The sequence below is a fragment of the Stylophora pistillata genome, chromosome 2 (genome assembly GCF_964205215.1).
Source record: "Stylophora pistillata chromosome 2, jaStyPist1.2, whole genome shotgun sequence".
NCBI classification, from domain to species: Eukaryota; Metazoa; Cnidaria; class Anthozoa; order Scleractinia; family Pocilloporidae; genus Stylophora; species Stylophora pistillata.
Genome location: NC_142520.1, coordinates 56,378,122 through 56,401,257, shown reverse-complemented (window position 1 = coordinate 56,401,257; position 23,136 = coordinate 56,378,122). Strand labels below are relative to the sequence as shown.

Sequence of the window (23,136 nt, the reverse complement as noted above, 5' to 3'; positions counted from 1 at the left end):
TGTAGACGGTAGAGACAAAATATAATTTCCGCGTAGACTGTAGGATACAGACCGGAAACTAAACATATTCCTTAGATAGCCTGGATAGCAGGTAAAAAACAAGCTCTTTGTACAATATAATTAAGAAATTCTGAAGGCGTATTTTATACAGAGATTTGGAGTTAACTTTGCTAAGTAGAGAGTCATATGGAGAATTATAATCCTGCAAGATAAATCTAAGAATTCGTTTCTTTAAAGTATCTATCTTCTCAGTACTACGCTCACCACAAAAGTGCCATATAGAATCTTAGTAGAGTATCTTTAGAGATAAGTTTACGAAATCTGAGCATTACATTGAACTGGCCATTTATCTTCTTACAAATACTTGATATATATTTATCAAAACGTAACCTATTGTCAATATTTATTTCAAATACATCCAAAGAATCTTTTAATGGAAAAGAGAAGGAGTGGCCTGTTTTTTGTCTCATTTACAATCATTCCATTGCTGCGATACCGCTTATTTGCAACTCTCACTTCACGAAAAATACAGTTCTCTAGAGCTACTGGGTCGACATCAGAAGAGTATAGCTGATGATCGTCCTTATAAGCGTGAAGTTTACCTTGCGTAACCGAGTAAAACAAGTCGTTAATGAATATATTCAAAAACACAGGACCAAAAACACTTCCTTGCGGAACCCCTCTTTAACACATTTCCAATTACAACGAACTCATTAACCTCATACTGAAATCTGAAGCAAACAACCAACACCTTGACTAATTTGGACTACATAATTAGGCCAAATTTCACGGGCATCGCAAGCGACCTAGACACTTTTCGATGGGTTCTGTGAAAAACGTTCGCAGCGAACCTGCATAGGTTGACAATTTGCATTGAAAAAAAATGTCTTTCCCGCCCTCGAAAAAGAGCCTTTTGCTCGGGAAGTCGCGGTCTCTAAGCTACAAATATTCACATTCCTTATTATCTATGTACGAACAAAGTTACCCGCGCATACCAAGAAAGCGAGAACACTTCATTTGAGTTGTTAAACTCTCCTTGTTTCTAAGCGTTGGTATCTGATAGCAAAAAGTTGATAAAATTGCATTCAAGTTCTCCGGAACGAAGCAGGAAACAATGATGTTCGGGTACGAGAGTTCGAATTATCATTACTCTTCACTTATCGTTGACTATACGCACTCTTACGGTTGTAGTCATGGTCCTTTGCTCCAGTTTACACAGTGCTCAAAAACATCTCTAGAAATAAAGTGACTGTAAAGCGGAGAATCGAAGTTGAAGAGATCATTAAACTTGGTTCTCATATGCCCAGAGCCTGGGACAACATTACGGATTATTTGAACATAAATCGCTGACTCACAATGAAATAAATTTTGTTTCAATTATTAAAAAAAGAAAAGAATGTCAAAACTAAAAATTCCCCGAATGCCTCACCTGTGCGCGAACTAGTGCCAGATTTCTCCGAACCATTCATTACGAAAGCGACCATAGTCATGGTGTCGCGGTCACACTAGTGACACGGTCCTCGAAACTGCTGATGTCTCGAAGCCCCTTAGCCTCGAATTTCCTTCGCCAGTCGAACACTTTAAGTTTATTCCTGAATTTTCGAGCCTTTCAACAATTCAAGCCAATTTTATTTTTCTCCAGGAGAAACAAATAATTAGGATTTCATCAGGAGACGTTCCGTGTGTCGTGCAAGTGGGTTTTTTTTTTATTTAAAGAAATTACTTTGAAATGTAATCAATGAATAAAATAATATCCTGGGCAACCAATCTCGAACTTTGGTCACATTAATGGGCAAGTCTTTCTGCTAAATTGCATAAATGAAAAATGCACAAACACCTGAAGGAAAAAAAGTGTCTCCGGTGCTGTGCCAGTTACTGAAATCCAGCGGGTCATGCGCGCGCATAAGTGAGTCATGTGACTATCGACTGATTCAGGGAGCGGAAGAAAAAACGATAACCACCTTAATTTTCACCAATACATACAAACCTTTTGATAGAAACTTTTTTGAACTCTTTTATTACTTGTGTACTTTTCATGCTGTTTATTTTAAATCTACACTACTTTATAAGCTTTTAAAATGATGAGGAGTCTACAAAAGAAACATGCAAATTATATGTCAATTTAATTGACTGCATTGACGATTGTTAGTTTTCATAATCCTGAGCGAAATTTTCATGAGACTTGATTCAACAGATCTGTGTTAAGTAGTTTCGTAAAACACTTCAACTTCATCAGGTCGAAAATTGTAACTTCCGGCCAGGAATGATTTGGTAAAAGATGTATGATAACTGTGGCCAGATGGTGGACTGTAGGTGTGTCCAAGGTTTGTGTAAGAATCTGTGTTGGATGAGGCGTAGTTGACAATTTTAAGATCGTGTCCTCCACCAAATGTGGGTCCATAGTTAAGAAGACTGTATGTGGAAGAGCTCTTGTCAGAACTATACTGGCCTTGTTGGGTTAGTTTCACTGGTCCCCAGCCTGGCTTGTTGACCAATGAAAACAAAAAGGCGCTCGAAGTGTACTGGTATCCAGAATCAGAACCTGAATAATTAGTAGATAATTCAAAATATAATTCAACTGTCGGCTCGAAATGATTCAAAATATAATGAAACTGTCGATTCGAAATAATTCAAAATATAATTAAACTGTCGATTCATTTCATGGGGGCAAAACCAATCGCCGCTTTTAAAATTTTTAACTTTTCAAAGAGGCTCATGAAATTTACCAAATTTTACCCAATCAGCGTGTACAAAGGATATCATGATAGGCTACGAGTCATCATTAACTTTCCAAATTTATTCGTATTCATAGTATCACGTTTGCCCGACTAACAGTGTTGATATAACCGCCTCCTGGTTAGCTCAATTGGTAGAACGCCGTACTGTTGTGCGGGAGGTTTAGGGCTCAAGCCCCAGCCGGACCAACACTCGGGGTCTTAAAATAACTGAGGAGAATTTGCTACCTTTCTATAATATCAAGAAGTGGATAGATATTCTAGTCTTCTCCGATAAGGACGAATAAACCGCAGGCCCCGTCTCCTGCAGGCTTAGGGGTAGGAGACGTTAATTTCTCACGCACGAGATTACTGTGTGGTGGATGTCCTCCCCTGGGGTGGGATGGGTGGGTTTACTGGGCCCGCAGTAATTGGCGCAAGCTGTTGCGGTGTCCCTGCTTGTTGGCGAATCTAATAAATTAATTATGTTTTTATATCCATGGGCGGTGTTTATTCTAGGGCGGTGCGCGTTAAATTCAAATCATATTTCTTAACTCATTGACACAATCATGGTAAAATATTCGCAAATATTATGAAATATAGAAATTTTTTTCCGCGATCGTGAGTCTGAAGATATCGAGAATCGGCCTATAAGTAGAACATCGAATTTTTCTCGTTTGGACCTAAGAGTTCCGAAGGAAAAAAAATACCTGAAATGGCATTGGAAGCTTTGGTTTCCTTTTACTTTCTTCAAAATTTAGAAATTTCTAAATACACCTGCTGTGGTTGAAACTTGCTGCAAGTGTTAACTGCCCTTTTCGCGCATTGCTCGCGTTGTGCTCTAGTAATTGATGAATCCAATAACTCATCTGGCGGCGATTCGTTTTTCACAGTTATGCAGAAATAGATGCTCTTTGAAAACGTAAGCTTAAAAAGCACTCGAAAATAACGGTATGATCAGTTTTTATGCGTTTCTCTCTCTGCCCAAAACAAATCTACAAATGTTACTCTTGCCTGAGCTCTGTTTACTGGGCACCAAAAAATAACAAACTTAAGTTGGAGCAATATGGCCATGGACAATAGGTCCAAAGCCGCTTTTATTGAAACAAACAGAACAAGAATGAATTCCGCTAAGGTGTTTGCCCAGTAAAGGTGCGGGCCAAGAAAAACGCACCCACACTATATATACAAAAAGAGAAAGTGGGCTGATCAGAGGGAGGAGGAGGGAGTCAAAAAACAGCTTCTCACTCCGAGTAATCGAGGCGAATGATCAGCACATGGCTAGGGAGTTAATGTGACTTGTAAAAACCCTCAGAGGGGGTCAAGCGCAATGGCCATTGACCCCTGACCCAAACCCAGTCCCCATTGATTGTGAAATAAACCCGGGTCAAAGAGAGAAGGCATAAAAATTCTATTTGCGAGCAAATATTTTGTTTACTGCTTATGAGACACAGTTATAAGATACGATTCAGTATTCCTGATCAATTATGCCGCTGACCCCAGAAATACAGCAACACAAATGCTCCCTTTTTCCAAGTTTAACAAGACTTCATCGGCAAAGCCAGAGAATGCAGTGGCTGTTAAACGCTTACAACGAAAATCAAATTGCTTGTTTGAAAGTAAATTATTTCAATCAAGGTATTCGTACAGCTGAGAGGATTACATTCTCTAAGATCTTGCTGAAAGAGCGTAAAATTGAAATAGGGCGATAATTTGTTGGGTTTGCTCCTGATATGAATAAAGCTGTCACTTTAGAACACTTCCATATCCAAGGAAACTTCCCTGTGCGCGTAGACAGATTAATAACTTTGTGATGAAATGACTGAATTCAAGCTACACTCAAAAGCCTTGTCCTGCTTATGGACAACCGCTTCGCGAATTTTATGTAATTGGAACAATCCACAGTGACCATCAATTGACAATGGAGTATGAGCTACAAATGATATTTTTTTCAGCTAAAATCCGTCCCAAAGGAGAATGAGAATTCAAGGCAGAAGCGATTGACCGTGGATTTGTATGATGAACTCCGTCAGCGCTCATGCATTGTGGAATCGATGACTTGCTTTTACGAGATTACGCTTCGTTTAAAGAAATCATCGCTTCACATCTGTATTTCAAATTTTCAGAGACGCTAATATGATTTAGAGAATTTTATTCTATATCATCGTGTGCAAAGGATATCATGTTAGGCCACGAGTCATCATCAATATCATTCTAAATATCTCATTTGCCCGATTAACGCCGTTTATCAAATTTTTAGCGTTGATATTTAGCGCCTGTAGTCATGGGCGGCGTTTATTCGACGGCGGTGCGCGTTTATTTTCAAATCATATTTCTTGACTCATTGACCCAATTGCAGTCAAGCATTCGCAAATATCATGTAAAATGGAAGTCTTTCCACGACCGTTTTCCTGAAAATATCGAGAATCGGCCTAGGGGTGGAATATCGAATTTCACCCTGTTTGGCCCTAGGAAGCCCGGAGGAACACAATCCCTGAAATGACATTAGAAGCTTCAGTTGCCTTTTACTTTCTTCAAAATTTAGACATTTTTAAATACACCTGCCGTGGTTGAAACTTGGTACAGGTCCTGTTTGAACATATCCCTCGCTTCTTTCGCGCATCGCTCTAGTAACTGATGAGTCAAATAATTCATCTGGCGGCAATTTGTTTTTCACAATTATGCAGAAATAGATGCTCGTTGAAAACGTGAACTTAAAAGGCACTCCAAAATAACGGCATGATTAGTGTTTATTACTTCTGAGACACTGTTATATGACACAGTTCAGTATTCCTGATCTAATATGCCATGGACTCCATTGTACTGTTTTGTTTTGTTTTGTTTGAGTGATTGTTTGTTTTTTTGTTTTTTTTTCAAGCTAGAAACCAGATGCGCTTGTAGATTTTACTTTAAGCGAGGAGAAAAGGCAAGCAAATTCCATAGGTTATGCACTTACTCCATGATAAGCTGTTGTATCCACCAAATATGTATTTTCCCACACGGACAATGGTCACTGTTGGCCCTTTGCTGTCACACAATGAGTGGAAGGTAGAGGCAGCCCAACCATCCACTGATGCTCTCCAGCAGCGCTTCCAGTAAGAGGACTGGCTCTGCACCACAGGGCTTAACCAACTGCTCAAGGTACCAAAGTAATTGTCATCGTTTGCCAATATTGCCGAATAACCCAGTCCTTAAAACAGGAAATCAGTATTATTTCACCTTTGACCCCCTTTTGTTTCATTGCCATAACATTTTTACATGTGAATGTGTAAAGAAGAGGTCGGACATTGACACAACAACAGTAAACAATTAAACATTAGAGAATTCGTTGGTGACGCTGAGCATAAACTACTGAGGCTCCTGAGACAGGAAACTTGCCCACTTCTGCGAAGTTATGTTAATCACTACAATAGGAAATGTGATAAATTTTGAACTCAGTTGTCACGTGTGGAATACACTTTTTATGTATGCAAAAATAAGATGAAAAAAAATCTTCCAAAATTTTTTTTTCAGATAAATAAAAGGCTCAGAAGAGATTTTGAAATCAGTTTTTTGTCCTATCAAGGTTTCAAAAGAAAGCCAGAGTTCGGTTAAAATATATAAGTACGAACGCCAAACTCTCACTTCCCTGCTTTACCGACAGTTTCTTGTTAAAGTTAACATATTTCCATTTCTAAGTTTTTTGGGCATTAAAGGCCATACCAATGTATTTTAAGTTGTTTTTCAACACATATAACCTGCATAGCTGTTGCAATTAAATCCATCTCCAACGTATCCAGCTCTACACTTGCACGTGTACGAGCCGCGTTCATTTGTACAAGTGGCCTTCTTGTGACAGTAATTCAGATGATTTTGGCATTCATCTAAGTCTAATAATGGAATAAAATGAAGTAGTAAACAATCACTCAACACTGAAGAACCAGAAAAGGTTATGTTAAGCTCTTCTAACTTAACTACCCATATACTGACGGAGCGTATTCCGTACTCCCTGAACTGACTAGGAGCATCGCTGGTCTCCATGCCTCCCTCTCCCACTAAGAAAATTTTAAAGTTTCCCTGATAGGCTGGTGGTACCAAGGTTCAAATTTGAGCTTACAGTAGAATCTGTTGAGGCTATTCCTCAACGATGTTTTTATGTTTTAGTCCGTTGCTTTCCGTTCCTCATTTGTATGTCACGTAGACCGCAATTCTTCAGTAGTAATTTTTCTCGTTATCCTTTTTCGCACGTGGTGAAGTGCTTGTAAATAATTTAGGCAAGTGAAACTGTTCTTTTTTCTTTCGTTTACCGCCCTTCATCATGTGGTTTTTATGGTTCTTTAAGTCTCGTAATCTTTGATGATAATAATAACAATAATAATAGTAACTTGCATTTATATAGCGCTCATATCTTAAACTCGTGGCGCTTTACAACACTGTGCGGGGGACTTTGCCAGACTGCTAAGCAGTTTACAATCAAATGAAGGCGAATATAACAGATGCCCCCTCCCCCCAATTCCCAGTAACCAGGCCAGACGACATCACAGTAATCTCGTGAAATGGGTTCTTTAACGTCCCCTGCCTAACCAAATTAACTAATAAGTAGATGCAGGAGACGGCACCTCCATTTATTCGTCCCTATCCGGGAAGAGTAGAATATCTAACCATTTCTTGATCGATGTTATAGAAAGGTAGCATATTCTTCTCAATTATTTTAAGACCCTGAGTGCTGGTCCGGCCGGGGCTCGAACCCTCGACCTCCCGCACAATAGTCCGGCACTCTATCCATTGGACGGGAGGCGGATGAAAGGGCGACCGGATCGTTTTGTAAATATTGGTATTCTTCGCCGTCATTAAACTCGTTGGTTGAAGCGCTGTTCTGTTATTATTCGACATCTTCGCCGCTTTATGTGTCCGACCCGGACAGAATCACTGTGTCGTGTTGTTGAACATGGCTATGCCAGATACCCAGCTTTCACCGTGCTCTCCACATCAAAAAGTAAGTATGGTTATCAATGAATTCTCCTGAAAGGAAATATGACAAACTGCATGCTACGACTTACATGTGATCGACTGGCATCTTGTACAGAAGGAGAGGCATATTCGAAGCTGTATTACGCTTCAAAACCCAGGATAAGCCCAGACAAAACTGCATCATTACACTAGTAGCACCAAACTGGCCATTGTAAAACATCAACTGTATTTGCTTATGAAAAGGTTATCTTCATTCAATATTTTTTACTTTATATTTTTAACTATATATGTTTGACTTACCTTTCTTACAAGTAAACTTATGACAATCACTACACTGCACGTCGTTCCATTCATAGTCGTGTTTCACACCAAGTGCGTGCGCACAATCTTCTTCTTTGAAGTTATTTGGCTGATTCTTGGCCCATGCTGTAAAGTTTCCATGTCCACGATCCGCCCAAGTAAAGTCACCCTCTGTTGATCTGTCATTCAAACCCAGCCAGGATTTATCTCCATTATGGCGATGTTGAATGTAAACATTTTCCTCAGTGTTGTTGACATCAACAAGGACTGAGCTTTCTTGTCTACATTTTACTACTGCTGTGGTCCAATCTCTACAGATATCACTTGTGAAGTAACAGAAACCATTGAAGTAGCTCCATCCGGGATTACAGACGTCTGGAAATAAATGTGTTATTTAATCTTGAAAAGAATAATAGATATTCATTCATACGTGACAAGGTTTTAAATTAGTTGGATCTTCTCTCTGTAAATATTAGTTGCATACAGACCTGTTAGGACCGCATAATTCACTGACACAGGATCATATCTCGTCTCGTACAGTTCCTTGACGCAGACTCTGAATCCAGACTCATTCATGTTCTGCAAATAATTCAAAGTTCTTTTAAAATTGAAATGAACTCTACATTTCTATCTCAGTCGAGATAATTGAGAGATTTGGAACCGCGTTTACAGGAAACGGTAAACGTCAGCTTGCCCTTTCACGTTTCATGTGAATAGCGCGAACCTTGCTGCTTTAGCTTCGCGTGAGTGCACTTCATGGTGGATTTGAAGGCACCCTTGTGTGACTCAAGTGAGCCAGTTTACAGCTACGAAATCGCTTGGTGTAATAATAGGCGATAAACTCGATTGGCATAATCACGTCGAAAAACTAACGAAAAAGATCGCCTCTGGTATCGGGGCCCTAAAGCATATTAGGCACCTGATCCCAGCAGTAACCTTATATCTCATTTACCAAGCTTTAGTAAAACGTCACTTTGATTACTGTGACATTGTTTGGGGTAGCTGTGGGAAAACGCTACGAGACAAACCGCAGAAATTGCAGAATAGGGCAGCCCGTGTGTTGACATTCTCTAACTATGATGCTGATGCAAATGAGCTACTCGAGTTTTTAGGGTGGAAAAATCTTGCACGCCAGCAGGAAATTCATAAAGCCACGATGATGTTTAGATGTCCAGGGTATCTGTATTCAAAGTTTACGTGGCGTGATTCTGCTTATGACCTCAGGGACTCTGAAAATAAGCTTAATGTTCCACTACCGCGTACTAATTATTACAGAAAAGGCTTTAGTTACAATGGCGCTACATTATGGAACAGTCTACAACACGATATAAGGAACACAGAGTCTCTGGGGGTATTTAAACGTAAGATCAATGACATTCTTTAAGTCTAACGCACGGCATTCACGGAAAACAGCTTTAGTGTTATAGCATGTAGTTTGAATTTTAAATAACTCAGCGTATGTGATATGTATTTTTATGGGCTGACGAATTGATCGTGTTTAAATAAAGATTACATTACATTACTTAAAAAGGAATAGTTTTGGCGCCCTTTTCACAGCAATTAACTTCTACTCTGAAATTAGTATTGTAATTATTCCTATTTAATACTTAGTTCTGTAAATTAGTATTGTAACTATTACTTTGTTTTGTTGGTTTTATTATCTGAAATTAGTATCGTAATTATTCCTATTTAATACTTAGCTCTGAAATTAGTATTGTAACTATTCCTACTTAATTCTTAGTTCTGTAACCGTATTATAATGTATTGCATGACAATAATTAATTCTACTTATTATTACACGACTCGGGCAGTCAGAGGGCCAATAAGTAAAATCAACCAATCAAAATGCTCTATTGCCGGTCAATATTCTCTAGGTATTGGACCGGACACTATCCCGAATGGTCCCGAATGAAACCGCTCTTGTGTCCCTTTGAACTTCAGTCGTATAATAAATCTCGGTCTTTTTTGTGCGGACCGAGCGCAGCGAGGTCCGTACTGTCAAGACCTCGGGCCGATATTCTCCCAGTACGGCCCACGCGCTTGGTTAATAAGATATATGTATTGTAATTGTAATTCCACTTAGCATAATTTGTGTGTTAATACTTCATTTAATGCGTCAACCCACTGCTCGCCTCGAATAGCTGTAGCTAACTGCGAGCAGTGGTACATCGTATTTTGTACTTTGTCAATTTTTCTTAATAAACTGAACTGAACTGAACTGACACTAAACTGAGAAAACTGAGTGGAAGAACGTACACGGAGGGTTGTGGGTTCAAATCCCATCCGGGACTTGGATTTTTTTCCGATTATACATTAAATTGTTATTTGTTTCATCTTCATATGCTAACATACATTGCAAAAGCGAAACAGATTACTTTCGTAAAGAAATGGCAAAGCACAACTGGCAAACGTGAAAAGATAGAGAGAAAAACAAGGTCACGTGGTCACTCTTCCCGTTCACGTTTCACGTAAACGTGGGCGCTAAATCTCTCTATTGTCCTCTGCTACATCCTGTAAGAGGAATTAAAAACAGAAATAACGGTAAAGTTGATGGCTATTTTTCTGAGGATTTTTGATAATCAAGCAATTATTGTCAAGCCGATATAACCTTTTATAAAGTCTACCAAGTAAAAAGCTCTTACCTCAATCCACGCAGAAATACCGTTATGAACTGGTGCCATGTTTCCACTCGCTGTTGTGCTGTGATTAGCTGATATTTGGACGGATGGTATCGCATTGTAACTTCGTGTAAAGTGTACAAACTGTTAGTAAGATGAAAAATAGATAGTGAAGGAAATTCTTGAATAACTGTTTTCCTGAGCATCACCGTTAATTACTCTAATTTTCTATAATGGCAGTGCTCGACTCAGACTTACACTGTACACTTACCTCGCAGTAAGCGTTGTTGTCTTCATCTGTGGGTGGATCCGTATTTGGAAAGTTTACAGAGCTATGCTCAGTGAAGAGTGGTTTATGTAACTTAGCAAACGCAAACCAGGTCTGTAAAGAGCCAGTGCAAAAAAAACAAGACTAACTTCTAGTGAGTACTGTAACGTATTTTTCAATGCGGAGTTACAAATGATTTCACACAGTAAAATACCTTAAAATTCAATGAAAAAATTCTAATGGAATGAAACTGAGAGAATTCTAATCAAGCCTGGGAACAAATGCAGATGTCAAAGTAGAATACTGAATTAAGCCTATACCCTGGTGAGACTGAAGAAAATATCCTCAATCTCAGAGCTTCATTAATTTTAAAACAAAGAGAAAGCATATCACATACCACATAAATGTCTTGATGCTTGCCGTCAAAGTTTTGCAGTTCTCGCAAACAGGCCTTAAACGAGTCCTTTGTCACATCTTCTGTCCAGATTAACGCAGCGTCGTGTTCCTTTCCACTTCTTTGGTGATCAGATGTCACAAGAACAACTGGTGAATCCTTAAACTTGTCCTAAACACATGAAAATAAACAATTTCATCTCAAATCTGACTAAATTTTGGCAGATTTTTTTAAATTGAGTTTGGTCTACATTGATCTTTACAAAGTCATCTGAATCATTATTAATTTGCAGTGGGGTCAAATATTAAAATGATGTCAAACTTTAGTGAATTGCAGTCTGTGTTAACCGTTTTTACCAAACGTCTTTGTATTATCATCATTATCGTTATAGTTATAATAATAATGATAAAGATTATTGTCATTATTATCATTATTATTATCATTATTATTATTATGGGCTCCAGGTCTTATCTTGAGAAGTGCGTCAAAGATAAAGTCGAGGAATGGGTAGGGCAGGTGACAAAACTGGCTGAGTTTGCTCTGTCGCAGCCCCAGCTGGCTTACTACCCAGCGTTTGCTTTTGGATTAAAACACCGCTGGACGTACTTCATGAGAATTCTGCCTGACATAGAGGATCTATTCGCACCTCTGGAGCGTGCAATAGCTGATGCCCTAATACCGTCTATTACACGTCAGAAATGTACACAAGCTGAACGCGAGCTTCTGGCGCTGCCAGCGAGAATGGGTGGCATGGGCCTAATAAATCCGTGTCAAGTAGCAGCCGTAGAGTATGTAGCCTCGGCTAATATCGGTGGTCCATTAGCCCTGCAAGTTTGAAAATAGAATTATAGGCGCATGAGCCACCAGACGAAAATGAAATACACGTTGTGCAATGGGAGATGCGCCAAATAAAAAATCAGTATCTGAGGTAAAAGCTTAATGAGGTGAAGCGCTCGATTTCTGAAAAAACTTTGAGAGCTGTGGATCTTGCCACTCAGAAGGGTGCTTCTAGTTGGCTTACTGTTTTGCCAATTAAAGATATGAATTTTGATTTTAAACAAGACTAAGTTTCGAGACGCTGTGAAACTCAGGCAACGACTGAGAAGTTCCAGATACGCCCTCTCTTTGTGTTGCGGGGACATCTTCATTGTGCTACGATATGCAAACGGGGCGGATTTATCGTACAGTGCCATGATGAATTGAGAGATTTGGAGGCGGAACTGCTTCGCATGGTATGCAATGGTGTTGAAATGATGTTGAAATCGAACCAGATTATGTATGAGAAACGATTACTAATCTCAGCGCATCATGCTTATTATCATCTTTTACCATGTCCTATGAACCGTCGCTTTGAAAAGTATGTAAGTAGTTGCGACCTCAGGAGGAAAATGGCATTTAAGTTACCAAGACCTAAGACCGATTTGGTCAAGAAATCATGCAAATTACTCGGTGGAACGCTCTGGAAAATCAGATGAGATCAATTCAAGACGTTGACGCTTTTAAAAAGTCACTCAAGCGTATTTTTAAGCCACGTATATTATAATGATGTAATATATAGAATTTTTATTGTTGTAAATATGTAGAAATCTTAATGAATAAAGGCTGATAGTTTCTAAAGAAACTGTTTGGAGTTGCGTCGGTGGGGGTAACGAAATAATTTGAAAATATCAACAAAGTTGAAATGGTAAATTGGCCACCGTTACGATTATAAAAGCTGACGTTTCGAGCGTTAGCCCTTCGTCGGAGCGAATGGAGAAATCTTACATTAGTCTTCTTATAATTAGTTAGGGATTTAGTTTTTTTTTTTTAGTTAGGAATTTAGTTTTATTGTCTGTACACGACCACATCAGCTTTTGCTGAATTTGTCTATCGTGTTTAAATAAATGCTGTTGTTGTTGTTGTTGTTGTTAAAATTACAGCAGAAGAGTTGAATAGGGGAGCTAACACCGACCCTCATGCGCGACTGGATATAGTTGCTGGGGGATTCTGGGAGAGGCAGAGGTCGGCTTTTCTTGATGTGAGAGTGTGCCACCCAAATGCAGACACCTATAGAGATATGGATCCAGACCAGATATTCAGGGAGCATGAAAGAGAGAAGAAGCGTCAGTACGCAAGCCGTGTGTTAGAAGTAGAGCAAGCTACTCTTGTGAATTGAGTTGGAAGGCATTATTTTGAGGCTTTTTCAGTTTAGCTTTTTGTTTTATTAAACCTTGCCTTTTGTGCCTACGTGTTATTTTGGTAGTTTTATAGTTTTGGTCTTTTATTTTTAGTGTGTACTTGAACTTGGCTCAGCTCGCGGATCTCCTTCTTACCGTGTCAGACATTTTAATCGCTTGTTATGGTCGAGAAAAATTAGTTTCATAAGTGGTGATGTCTCGGTTAGTAAAATTGACCTTGAGTTTTGCGCACACCGAGGTTCCTGTTTGCGCGCGCGATTCCTGTGCGCAGATCGATCGTTGGCGTTTAATTGGTTCCTTGGTGCTCGCCAAGTACTGCGGAGCGACCCACCCAATTTCCCCCGCTGCAAAATAACGGATACACTATAAAAACTCTTACAGTCAGCTAACCCAAAAATGTTTACGGTTTTCCTATTTAAAGTGTTGGTACCTCTCGTTAGAGGAGAGAGAAAGAAAGCGTCGCTGTGGTAGAAGTCAACTCTTTTGTAAGAGAATTAAAGAAAAGTACAGATTCCTAGTACCTCTGGTTAATTTTCCTAGGCGAGTCGTACAACTCCCAACACTACATTCACGCCATTATTTTTAGCACGACAGGTGGAATGGCGGTGGAATGTGAACGATATCAAAATAGACTTGCTGAGCTAGTTGCTACAATGAAGAACGATACCATAGTAGACTTGCTAAGCTAGTTGCTACAAAGAAGGGCGAAAGCTATGCGACTACCATGTCATGGATCAGGGCAAGAGTGTCCTTTGCCCTGCTGAGATCAGCATTACTTTGCTTTTAAAGTGCACCTAGACCCAAAATTTTTTTTTTCCGCTTAGCAAAATAAGCTTATTTTTTGGAGTATTTCTGTGCAAAAATTTTTTTATTTGCTTAAATCTTTAATTTTCTGTGCCTATTCAAAATACGGAAAATCGGCTGCCATCTTGCCCCACGACCGAGTTTAAAGAGGAATGGCTCTAGTGGATAATGTGACGTAAAATCGAGAACACGAAAGTCTGCATTTCACACATTTTCACTTGTTTGGGAAGGTTTTCGTCGATATTGTCCGAGATATGCCGACTAGGTGTGTTGTATGATGAATGTATGAAGCGCGATTCCCTCTTGCAAATTTCGCACGTTGCTACATCCTCCTACAACACACTTAGTCGGCATATTTTCGGACAATATCGACTACAACCTTCCCAAACAAGTGAAAATGTGTGAAATGCAGACTTTCGTGTTCTCGATTTGACGTCACATTACCCGCTAGAGCCATTCCTCTTTAAACTCGGTCGTGGGGCAAGATGGCGGCCTATTTTCCACATTTTGACTGGGCACAAAAAATTGAAGATTTGAGCAAATAAAAAAAAATTTGTACAGAAATACTCCAAAAAATACGCTTATTTCGTTAAGCGGAAATAAAATTTTTGAGCTTAGGTTCACTTTAAGTTAACCGCTCCAAGAAACTCGCGAGCCTCTTTTGAGAGGCTCGCGAGCTTCTAAGAGAGTACACTTAGAGTTGTCGGACAATGACTTGGATATTGAAAAAGTACATCCTAATATTTGCTAAGGCATTGAGAAAGCTATTTCTGGGGAAAGCTAGCCAAAGTCGGGAATACTGAGCCAAGAAGTGTTTAGCAGTTTTGTAGTTGACATTATTTTAGACCTAATACTATGTTTTAGACTTTTTATAAAGCAAGTTTCTGGCCTAGTTTTTTGTCAGATTTTTTGAAAAGCTAAGCTCTTATCTTGTTTTCTTCATATATCTTTGATTGTTATGTAAATAGGTATTAATTTTATTGCTATTAATAGAATACTTACTATTATCATATCTCTAAAAAAAATTATTCTTATCATTCGTTTCATTTATTGTTTTCATCCTCATTTAAGCCAATGAGACGAGAATGAACCCCGATAAACAAAACAATTATCTGGATACATACAATTATTTTAATAGTAACTTACCTTTTGAAACGTCACATCTGCACAATTCGTTCCTGACCACCATTTTGTCATTTTGATTCTTCCCGTCATTCCCTCGGGTGGTGCTCCTTGGTACGCCATCCAATCAATGGTGGCGAAAGGATTGAAGTTGTTTCCATTCCTCCCAGATTGCATTGCGCAGACTGTAAAATTTTGATTGTTGACTTTTTCTGTCCAAAATGTGATAGCATGATGCACCGTGTCGGAGTCATTCAGGTTCATATGACTAAGGGTGATCTGCACTTGAACTTCTTTGTTCGGATAGAAGCGGTATGGTGGGAATACCACTCTTTTGCAGCTTGAGTCTGACCATTTGGGAACTCGAAAGAGCTTAACCCGACCATGAATGATTGGAAAGCCTGTAAGATTGGAAACGCTCAATTTTAAACCAGTAGTAACCAACTTTTTCCTGTTATATCTCATTCAAGTTTCCAGAGGTTTCAATGTATTTGAAAGTCCTAATTTTTGTGTCTGTCTTCTAAATGAAAGACGAAGTTCCTTCTCTTAATAATAAGGCCTTACCCTCACAGCTGCCCGGATGATATAAGGTATTATTGTCCAGTCCCTTGCAGAAGCTCAATTTGTACAGGCATTCATTGTCATATGTCGTTCCATTTTCCGTGCAGACAGGGTCTTGATACGACGGGCAGTTGTCGTCACACACACACCGAGCTTCATGGGCACTGTAGGTTTTGCAGACTCCGAATGATGGACAGAACACATTTAGACAGGGATTGAGGTCTGTGAATGTGAAGCAAAATGATATTTATCTCAAAATTAAAGAATGATACCAAAGTAACGATATAAAATGATTGCATTGATACATTCAAGTTGAACCCAAACCTCCAATAACGACGTAGCTAACAGACAGAGGGTCGTGTTTGCTTCCTGTTCCACTCAAGTCTTTGACACAAATCCTCATGGATGTGAGGCTAACTTCCTACACAGAGACCAGAGAGCACAAGATGAAACAACAGCAGAGTAACAATCATAAAATCAGAGCGATCATTTACCTCAACCCAGGCAGATATGATGTTATTTTTGGGTGAGACAAGGCTTTTCATGCTGACTTGAGGGTTGTACAAATGCTGCACAGACACAAGGACAACAGGTGAGGCATAAAAGGTTGTGTTGAACTGCACCTCCTGTAAAAATTAAAGAGAGAACAAATTTATAGGAGAGAAAATCTGTATGGTACTACGTAGCTCAGCTGTGTTTTCAAAACGAACGTTTTTTTTTTTTTTTACCTTGAAATAGCTCCTCAAACTTCACAGTAAACGAGACTAGATTTCACTCACTTGACAAAAACCATAATTGTCTTCAGCCGTTGGCGGGTTACTGTTTGGAAAATCTGCTTCTCCTGACAGCGTAAAATTAAATTCAGAGCCATTGCCAACAAATGCAAACCAGTCCTGGAATAAATGAATGCAAAGCGTGAGTTGCCGTCAAACAAAGTATAAGGTTATCAGACTAGAAAAAACAAAAACAAAAAAGAAAACAGTTAAGTTGGCTTACACGCTCACCCATAAAAACTACACTAGATGTATCTCTTACCAAAATGGTGTCTCGATGTTTTCCATCAAAGGGCAGGAATTCCCGGATGCACACCTCGAAACTTCTGGAATTTACATTTTCCAACCAAACATACATAGCATCATTTGGCTTTGTGTCACGTGTATACCTAGCTGACACAAACACGGATGGTCCTCCAAGAAAACTCTGCAAGGTTTTTGGATCATATATGAATTTATGTCTATGGAGTAAATTCACCTTAGATCCAATAAAAACCACTCAGCTAGACAACATATCATGGCCACAAGTTAAAGGTTTATATGTTGGATATCTTGTCTTTCATTGGCTGAGAGCGAAAAGCTCGAAATCTTTCCTAAATCTTCCTTTCTTTACCTTGTAAGGTCTGGACTTTGCAACCCACCACCGAAATTTCTGAGCATTGAGTGGCCTGTTTAAATGAGCATGGAAATGTGTTCCACATGAAGTAGGTGGGATTCACTTTGCAAGTTGGTCTAACGTCTTTCTTATTAGGGTAGAACATGCTCAGAGGGGTTTGACCTCAAAGTTTTGTTTTATTTCCTTATTTCTTCTTACCTGTGAGAAGGTAACTTTGTCACACTTAGTTTCGGTTGTCCATATTCCAGTAAAAGAAACACTACCACGCGTCATTTGAGGATGATCTTGGAAAGCCAACCAGTTGATGATTCCTGTACCATTTGATCCAATACCTGACTCACGAGCACACACTTCAAAGTCATGCGTAGTAACCGACTTAGCCCACATAGCTGACGGTGAATGGACGCCTGAGAACGCCTCACCATGGCTGACCGTCACGTGAACGTTAACCTGCAATTTTGAAGCCAGAACGCGCATTATCAGTTACTTGATGATAATGAGATTAACCTGTACACGCATTTCAAGCGAAATAACTCAACATTCTCAAATAGTCCACGTATCGTGCTGTTCTCTGGAGCGTACGTGCCAGAGGTGTCTCGCCTTTTCAGATTCCAAAGCTTCAAAGTTAATTGTCTCTAATTTGTATTTCGATGCCCGTTCTTAATCTCTGGAATTTTAATTTACGGTGCCAAATAGAGTGTTAATTACGACGGAATATCTTACGTCAAAACACAAACTGAAGTTATTAGGATACTATGAATGCTATCCAGGGAAATGTGGTCACAGTTGGCGCTGTGGCAGCCTAGTAAGGAGAAGATCAGCTGATTACACTGACCTTTTGAAAAGCGAGACACGAGCTGGTGAGCTCAGATAAAACAAGAGACGTATTTCATGTGGGGAGAAGTAAAGTGGAATAGATTTAGTTGACAAAGTTACAGGATCAACAGAATCGAGTCGACCGTAGAGATTGATCAAAAAATGAAATCGATCGAGTGGAAAGACGCTAATATTCCCTGAGTGTTGCTCGACCGAAGACCTTTCATTACTACATGGCGCTGTTGGATAGTGCTCCAGATCACCGAGTAATACTTACCGTCCCCGATCCAGTGAATGTCTTGGGGAATACAACGTTTGTGCAACGAGGCAGTCGGCAGTGTTGAGAAGGTGAACACGCACTGCTGCAGCTCCAACCCTGCAGAGTCTGAGAAATGTTGAGCCTGCCAGTTTGGAGAGTGTTACCTACAGGTGAGGAGATGTATCTTTATCAAAAGAACCAGTTGGCATTGTAACGTGACTTAGAAGTTCAGACAGAAAAAACAACGCATATTAAAGTTACTGATTTGACGAACATGTAAGAGTACGTCTCCATCACTGCACTCTTTGATCTTAGAGCAATTTTCAATTGCGTGATGTAGATTATCCAGAATAGTTCTGGTTTTTTAGTTAACTTTACATGCGCGTCACCCTATTAAAAAAATGAAATGCAAAACTGAAATCACTCTCGATTTGGTCGCCCTTATTTTCTCCGCTTTCAAGAGTCTCTCTTTTTACTTTGCGTTATTACTGGCTTAGTTGATGTCAATTTTCGTTCAGCCTGACCATTTTCGACTTGTTTTTGGCTTTTCGATACTTCGAAAACTATTCCATTTGGGCCATATAGTTCTCTTGTCTCGTAGTTGCATGATTGTGTCCTTTAATACGAAGATAGATATTTTCCAAGGGAAGCTTATTCAACAGATAATGCAGATCAATTCTACTTGTAGATAACAGCTCGATTTTGCAGTTAGATTTGTTAATTTTTTCATTTTAACATTTTGACCTTATCAGGTGAATTAGGATGACTATCATTTACAAGTTGATGTTCTTCAGCGCAAGAAGTTACGATAAAATGTATACCATATTTGTTTTCTAAAGATACACTGAGATTTTTCTCTTTATTTTTTTCATGAATTGATTAGGGAAAAACTAGTGAGAAGGATTTGGTGAGAACGTTAAAGCATATCGGCTTTGAAGTCTTGCAGACGTAATCGTAACCATTCAGGAAAAACTGCCACTCTAGAGGAGAAATAGAAGTCTTATAACGTGCATATACATATATACATGTCAGAGTGGTAACTTTTTCTTGAGGAAGATACAACCAAGAAGCTTTCATTTTCTGTATTAAGTTTGCATTTTGGTGTTTCGTAAGATAACATGGAGCTGGAGTTAAGCAACTGTTAATCCAAGGAGTAGTCTAAACAGAAACTAAAAAATTAGACATGACATTCCACACGACTTGACACGTCAGAACGTTCAACTTGCTCATGACTGAGATGTGCACTTACGGGGCCTACTTATGGACTTCCCGCGGGCCAATACTTGCCACGTGACTTACATTTCGTTTTGTTTAAGCTTGAGCAAGAGTACAAGAAACATTACTTAACATCGGTTGACTGTACATAACTGTATCATTTACAAAATGTAGTCATCAAAATATTCTTTTATGCCAAGACCTATTCTTCTATGTGAAGGGTTTTTTAGGCAAGGAAGTGGTATAAACATGACTGATCCCAATTTAATTTTCTAACTCGTAATGGAGTGAGTCAAGAACCAATACCTTGGAGACGACTTGATGCGGGCGAAAGATAAAAAAAACCTTATCCTATAAATTTCTTAATTGATCATTCATAAAATGAAGTGTCACAGTGGTTATCAGGCTTGATCATTCTTTATTATTTTTGTAACTCCATAAGGAACGAATCGATTTTTCCATTTTTGAAAGGATTTAATTATAGCCCGTCAAATGGCCAAAATATTAACTGTCAACGTCAAAAACGCTATATTTTTACCGCAAACCGTTAAATAAGCAAACCAATGTTAGCTGTCAAATGTCTCAGATATCCTTAATTAACAACTAAACGATTGCCTTAATTGGGGTCAAGTTCTGTTGTTTATTAATAAGAGCTTTGATATATCACAAAAATACATTAATATAGGTACTTTAACTTCTAGTTACGAGTAAAAAACTGTTAGCGACAGAACTGACTTCCGGTGTGGAAACACTTCCGGTGTCGTAAAACGTTAGTCATTTATTAAGAAAAGGTTTTATTAATTAACAGTTCTTTACAAACGTGTCATTAAGGAAACTTATGGCTAAATTTGTACGGTTAGTTCCTTTTATAAACGACATTCCAAAAAATTAATCGTCAATCGTCAAATGACCTAAAATTTAACTGTCAAAAGAGTTTATTTTAACCGTCAACAGTATCCTTGACCCCATCTCCCCACCCCCCTCCCATTGAGACCCTCTTCTAACCCCCCAAAGAACAAATTTGTTTTTGAATATCATATTTGAATATAAATGTTAATGCATGGGCTTTCCTGAAGCTTATGTTATAGGGATCCTGCACAAAACAACAATTAAACAGTCGGTCTTCAGAGCAAGGAAAATTAAAACTTTGAGGAAGTTTGACGAATAGAATGGTGACCGTGACAAACTGTACAAGAACTATGCTTTTCTCTCTCAAATTTCTCTGACGTATTTATTAATGAGCCTTCTATAAACACAGAGCCATAACGGTTCGAAAGATGAATTATCCTCACAGGTGGCTTTTATTAAAATCGACAAAGTTTAACGAGGCGACACGTGTAGTGTAGGTCCAAAAGATTTTACTTCACTATCTGCTTCCTTCCCTCGCGAGTTTGTGAATGAAATAGCAAAAAGTGTATTTTAAGAAACTAGACTATACGACAGTGAGATCGGCAGTCAATTCTGTCTTAACAGCTTTAAAAGAGGACTGCAAAAGAAGGTGGCAACTTAAACTCAAACTAAATATATTTCAAGTCGTAGTTTGTAAGAGAGTTTCTGTCATAATTTTCCTTTGACCTCAATTTCGTCCAAATGCAATCGTTTTTTCGCTACTGGATCGTGTTGGGATGACTAATGCAGTCTTACCTTTCACAGCTAATAACAAATTTCCAGAGATAAAAACAATCAGCATCAGCATAGTTGAACAATTTATCGTCGCAGACCAAATGGCCGTGATCTGTACCAGTGATCTGTGATCTATATATGATTCAGTAAAGTGAATTCTTGCATTTATACATAGATCACTGTTGTTGTTGGCCAAAATAGCTTCCTGCATGAGCAAAGTATCGTGTGTAAGACAAGGAAGTACTCTTAAGCTTCATACTTCCCAAACGATGCCATTTCACCGACGCACGTTTTCCACCTCTGAGTGTTTGATTTTGACCTAGAGGGCATTGACATCACGTAGCACCATGATACACATTGCCGCATGATTCACAGAGTAGTAAAGTTTGTAGATTACTCAGCCATTTGTTTTATTTAGTTGGAAAAACCCCTCTAAAACATTTCACACCCAAAAGCGAGATCCCCTTTGTAAACGTTGTTATAAGAGAATAACCTCGTTTTATAGCAAGGCCAATCTTGAACCATTTAATGAAATGCCTTTGCCATAAGATAAGTGCAGAATCTCGAAGAGGGGAAGTGTCTGAATTTGACTACAGATCTCTTTGAAGGTTAAAGCATACATATACTTAACAGTTGAACTATCGTCTTTGTTTTGTGTCTGAATTTTCTTCCTTATCGTGCTAAAGTATCATGGGTATCAAACGAAAATACGATAAAGGAGATGGAAGAGGGATTAATTCAATAACTGCATGTAGCTTTTCCGTTTTTTTTTTTTTTTTGCTTTGCAATAGGACGTCAAAAAGTAGCTGGCAGGTGACTTACACGTTTACTTGAAATGAAAAAAGGCCAATGTTGAATTTAACTAATTACACTGGTCGCTTTTGATTATGGTTTTGCAATTAACATTTCACTAGTTTATAAGGTGCATGTCCAAGCCATGAAGATAATGAAGAACAGAGGTAACTAACATGTATTACAACTTTCCAAAAAAAGAATGAAAATTAAATGTTAGCCGCATACTGTTTTCCAAATTACATAAACTATGAATAGTTCTTTAGTCTTCCTCATCATTGTTTCTCTTCTGGATCATTTTGTTCAATAACTGGCTTCTCATTGTGTTTTATTTTGACCCAGAGGGACAGTAACATCACGTAGCTTCCTATTAAAGCAAAGTATCGTGTGTATGAAACGGAAGTAGTGGTGAGTTTCATGCTTCACAAACGATGCCCATTTCACCGACGCACGTTTTCCACATCTAAGCGTTTAATCTTGACCTAAAGGGCGATACCATCACGTCGCACCACGACACACATTGCTGCATGTTTCACAAAGTAGTGCAATGTGTAAATTACCCAAATGCGTTTTTTTTATTTGGTCGGGAAGTCACTTCCGTATAGTATTCTAGTCAAACCCGGAAGCCAAACATTTTCCTCTCAGTGTAGTTGTTGCAGTAATCGCGAAATGATCAATTTGCTTCCGTGAGAGGACGAACAGATTATTGTGATATTTTGGAGGATTTATCGATAGCAAGTTCTAAAGAGGCTCCACTCTTTCAAGGGCCTTTGTATTAATCCCAAAATTCATCAATTAAAGTAAAAGAAAAAGAGGATTCCAATCGGATAAATGAGGTAGTTTAGGGCTCATTGTAAAGACCAAGGGTTTCATCAAGATATCATAAGAAACTATCTTAGACTAAAGAAAAACCTGTTATCTTTTATTAAGATAGGTAGGTAGGTAAGTAGACTTTATTTAGCCAGGGTGGCCCATTCAGCAACGAGGCTGATATCCAGAGGGGCCCTGGAGTAAAATTTACAATATTTAAGAATACAAAACATCTTGAAAGTTGAATATATAGGATAAAATTTAAAAATACAAAAAATAATTTATAATTAAAGGTATAAACATACATGCAACAGTTTACAAGAA

General features: G+C 38.7%; 2 protein-coding genes and 1 pseudogene across 2 annotated transcripts; 1 reads left to right on the top strand and 2 right to left on the bottom strand.

Annotated features, from left to right (window-relative positions):
* Positions 1–1,988: 1,988 nt before the first annotated feature.
* Positions 1,989–6,734, bottom strand: LOC148740542 (uncharacterized). The gene is made up of 3 exons (XM_088749689.1): positions 6,452–6,734; positions 5,630–5,904; positions 1,989–2,612 (listed from the first exon to the last, which is right to left on the bottom strand). The coding sequence occupies exons 1-3, from the start codon at positions 6,732–6,734 to the stop codon at positions 2,202–2,204; spliced, it is 969 nt and encodes a 322-aa protein (XP_088605815.1). The 3' UTR covers positions 1,989–2,201.
* A 931-nt stretch (positions 6,735–7,665) lies between these two features.
* LOC111347279 (uncharacterized) lies at positions 7,666–21,448 on the bottom strand. Its single transcript, XM_088749688.1, has 15 exons — positions 21,232–21,448; positions 18,391–18,536; positions 17,496–17,747; positions 16,944–17,108; positions 16,688–16,801; positions 16,403–16,534; positions 16,233–16,329; positions 15,912–16,130; positions 15,372–15,748; positions 11,248–11,415; positions 10,854–10,964; positions 10,607–10,726; positions 8,453–8,543; positions 7,965–8,339; positions 7,666–7,715 (listed from the first exon to the last, which is right to left on the bottom strand). Exons 1-15 carry the CDS (start codon positions 21,419–21,421, stop codon positions 7,666–7,668), a joined length of 2,607 nt encoding a protein of 868 aa, XP_088605814.1. The 5' UTR covers positions 21,422–21,448.
* LOC148740541 (uncharacterized) lies at positions 11,698–14,976 on the top strand (annotated as a pseudogene).
* Positions 21,449–23,136: the final 1,688 nt, after the last annotated feature.

Bases quoted from the DNA above. Each gene is read 5' to 3' on its own strand.
- LOC148740542 (XM_088749689.1), bottom strand. From the start codon at position 6,734: ATGGAGACCAGCGATGCTCCTAGTCAGTTCAGGGAGTACGGAATACGC. The intron at 5,905-6,451 runs GTTATATGTGTT...TCCTGTTTTAAG, and splicing joins TAATTGCAACAGCTATGCAG to GACTGGGTTATTCGGCAATA. The intron at 2,613-5,629 runs GCTTAAAGTAAA...TCGAATCGACAG, and splicing joins TTTGCTTGCCTTTTCTCCTC to TTTCATTATATTTTGAATCA.
- LOC111347279 (XM_088749688.1), bottom strand. From the start codon at position 21,421: ATGCAGGAAGCTATTTTGGCCAACAACAACAGTGATCTATGTATAAAT. The intron at 17,109-17,495 runs GTAAGAAGAAAT...AAAACCTTGCAG, and splicing joins ACAAAGTTACCTTCTCACAG to AGTTTTCTTGGAGGACCATC. The intron at 16,802-16,943 runs GTAAGAGATACA...CATTTATTCCAG, and splicing joins AACATCGAGACACCATTTTG to GACTGGTTTGCATTTGTTGG.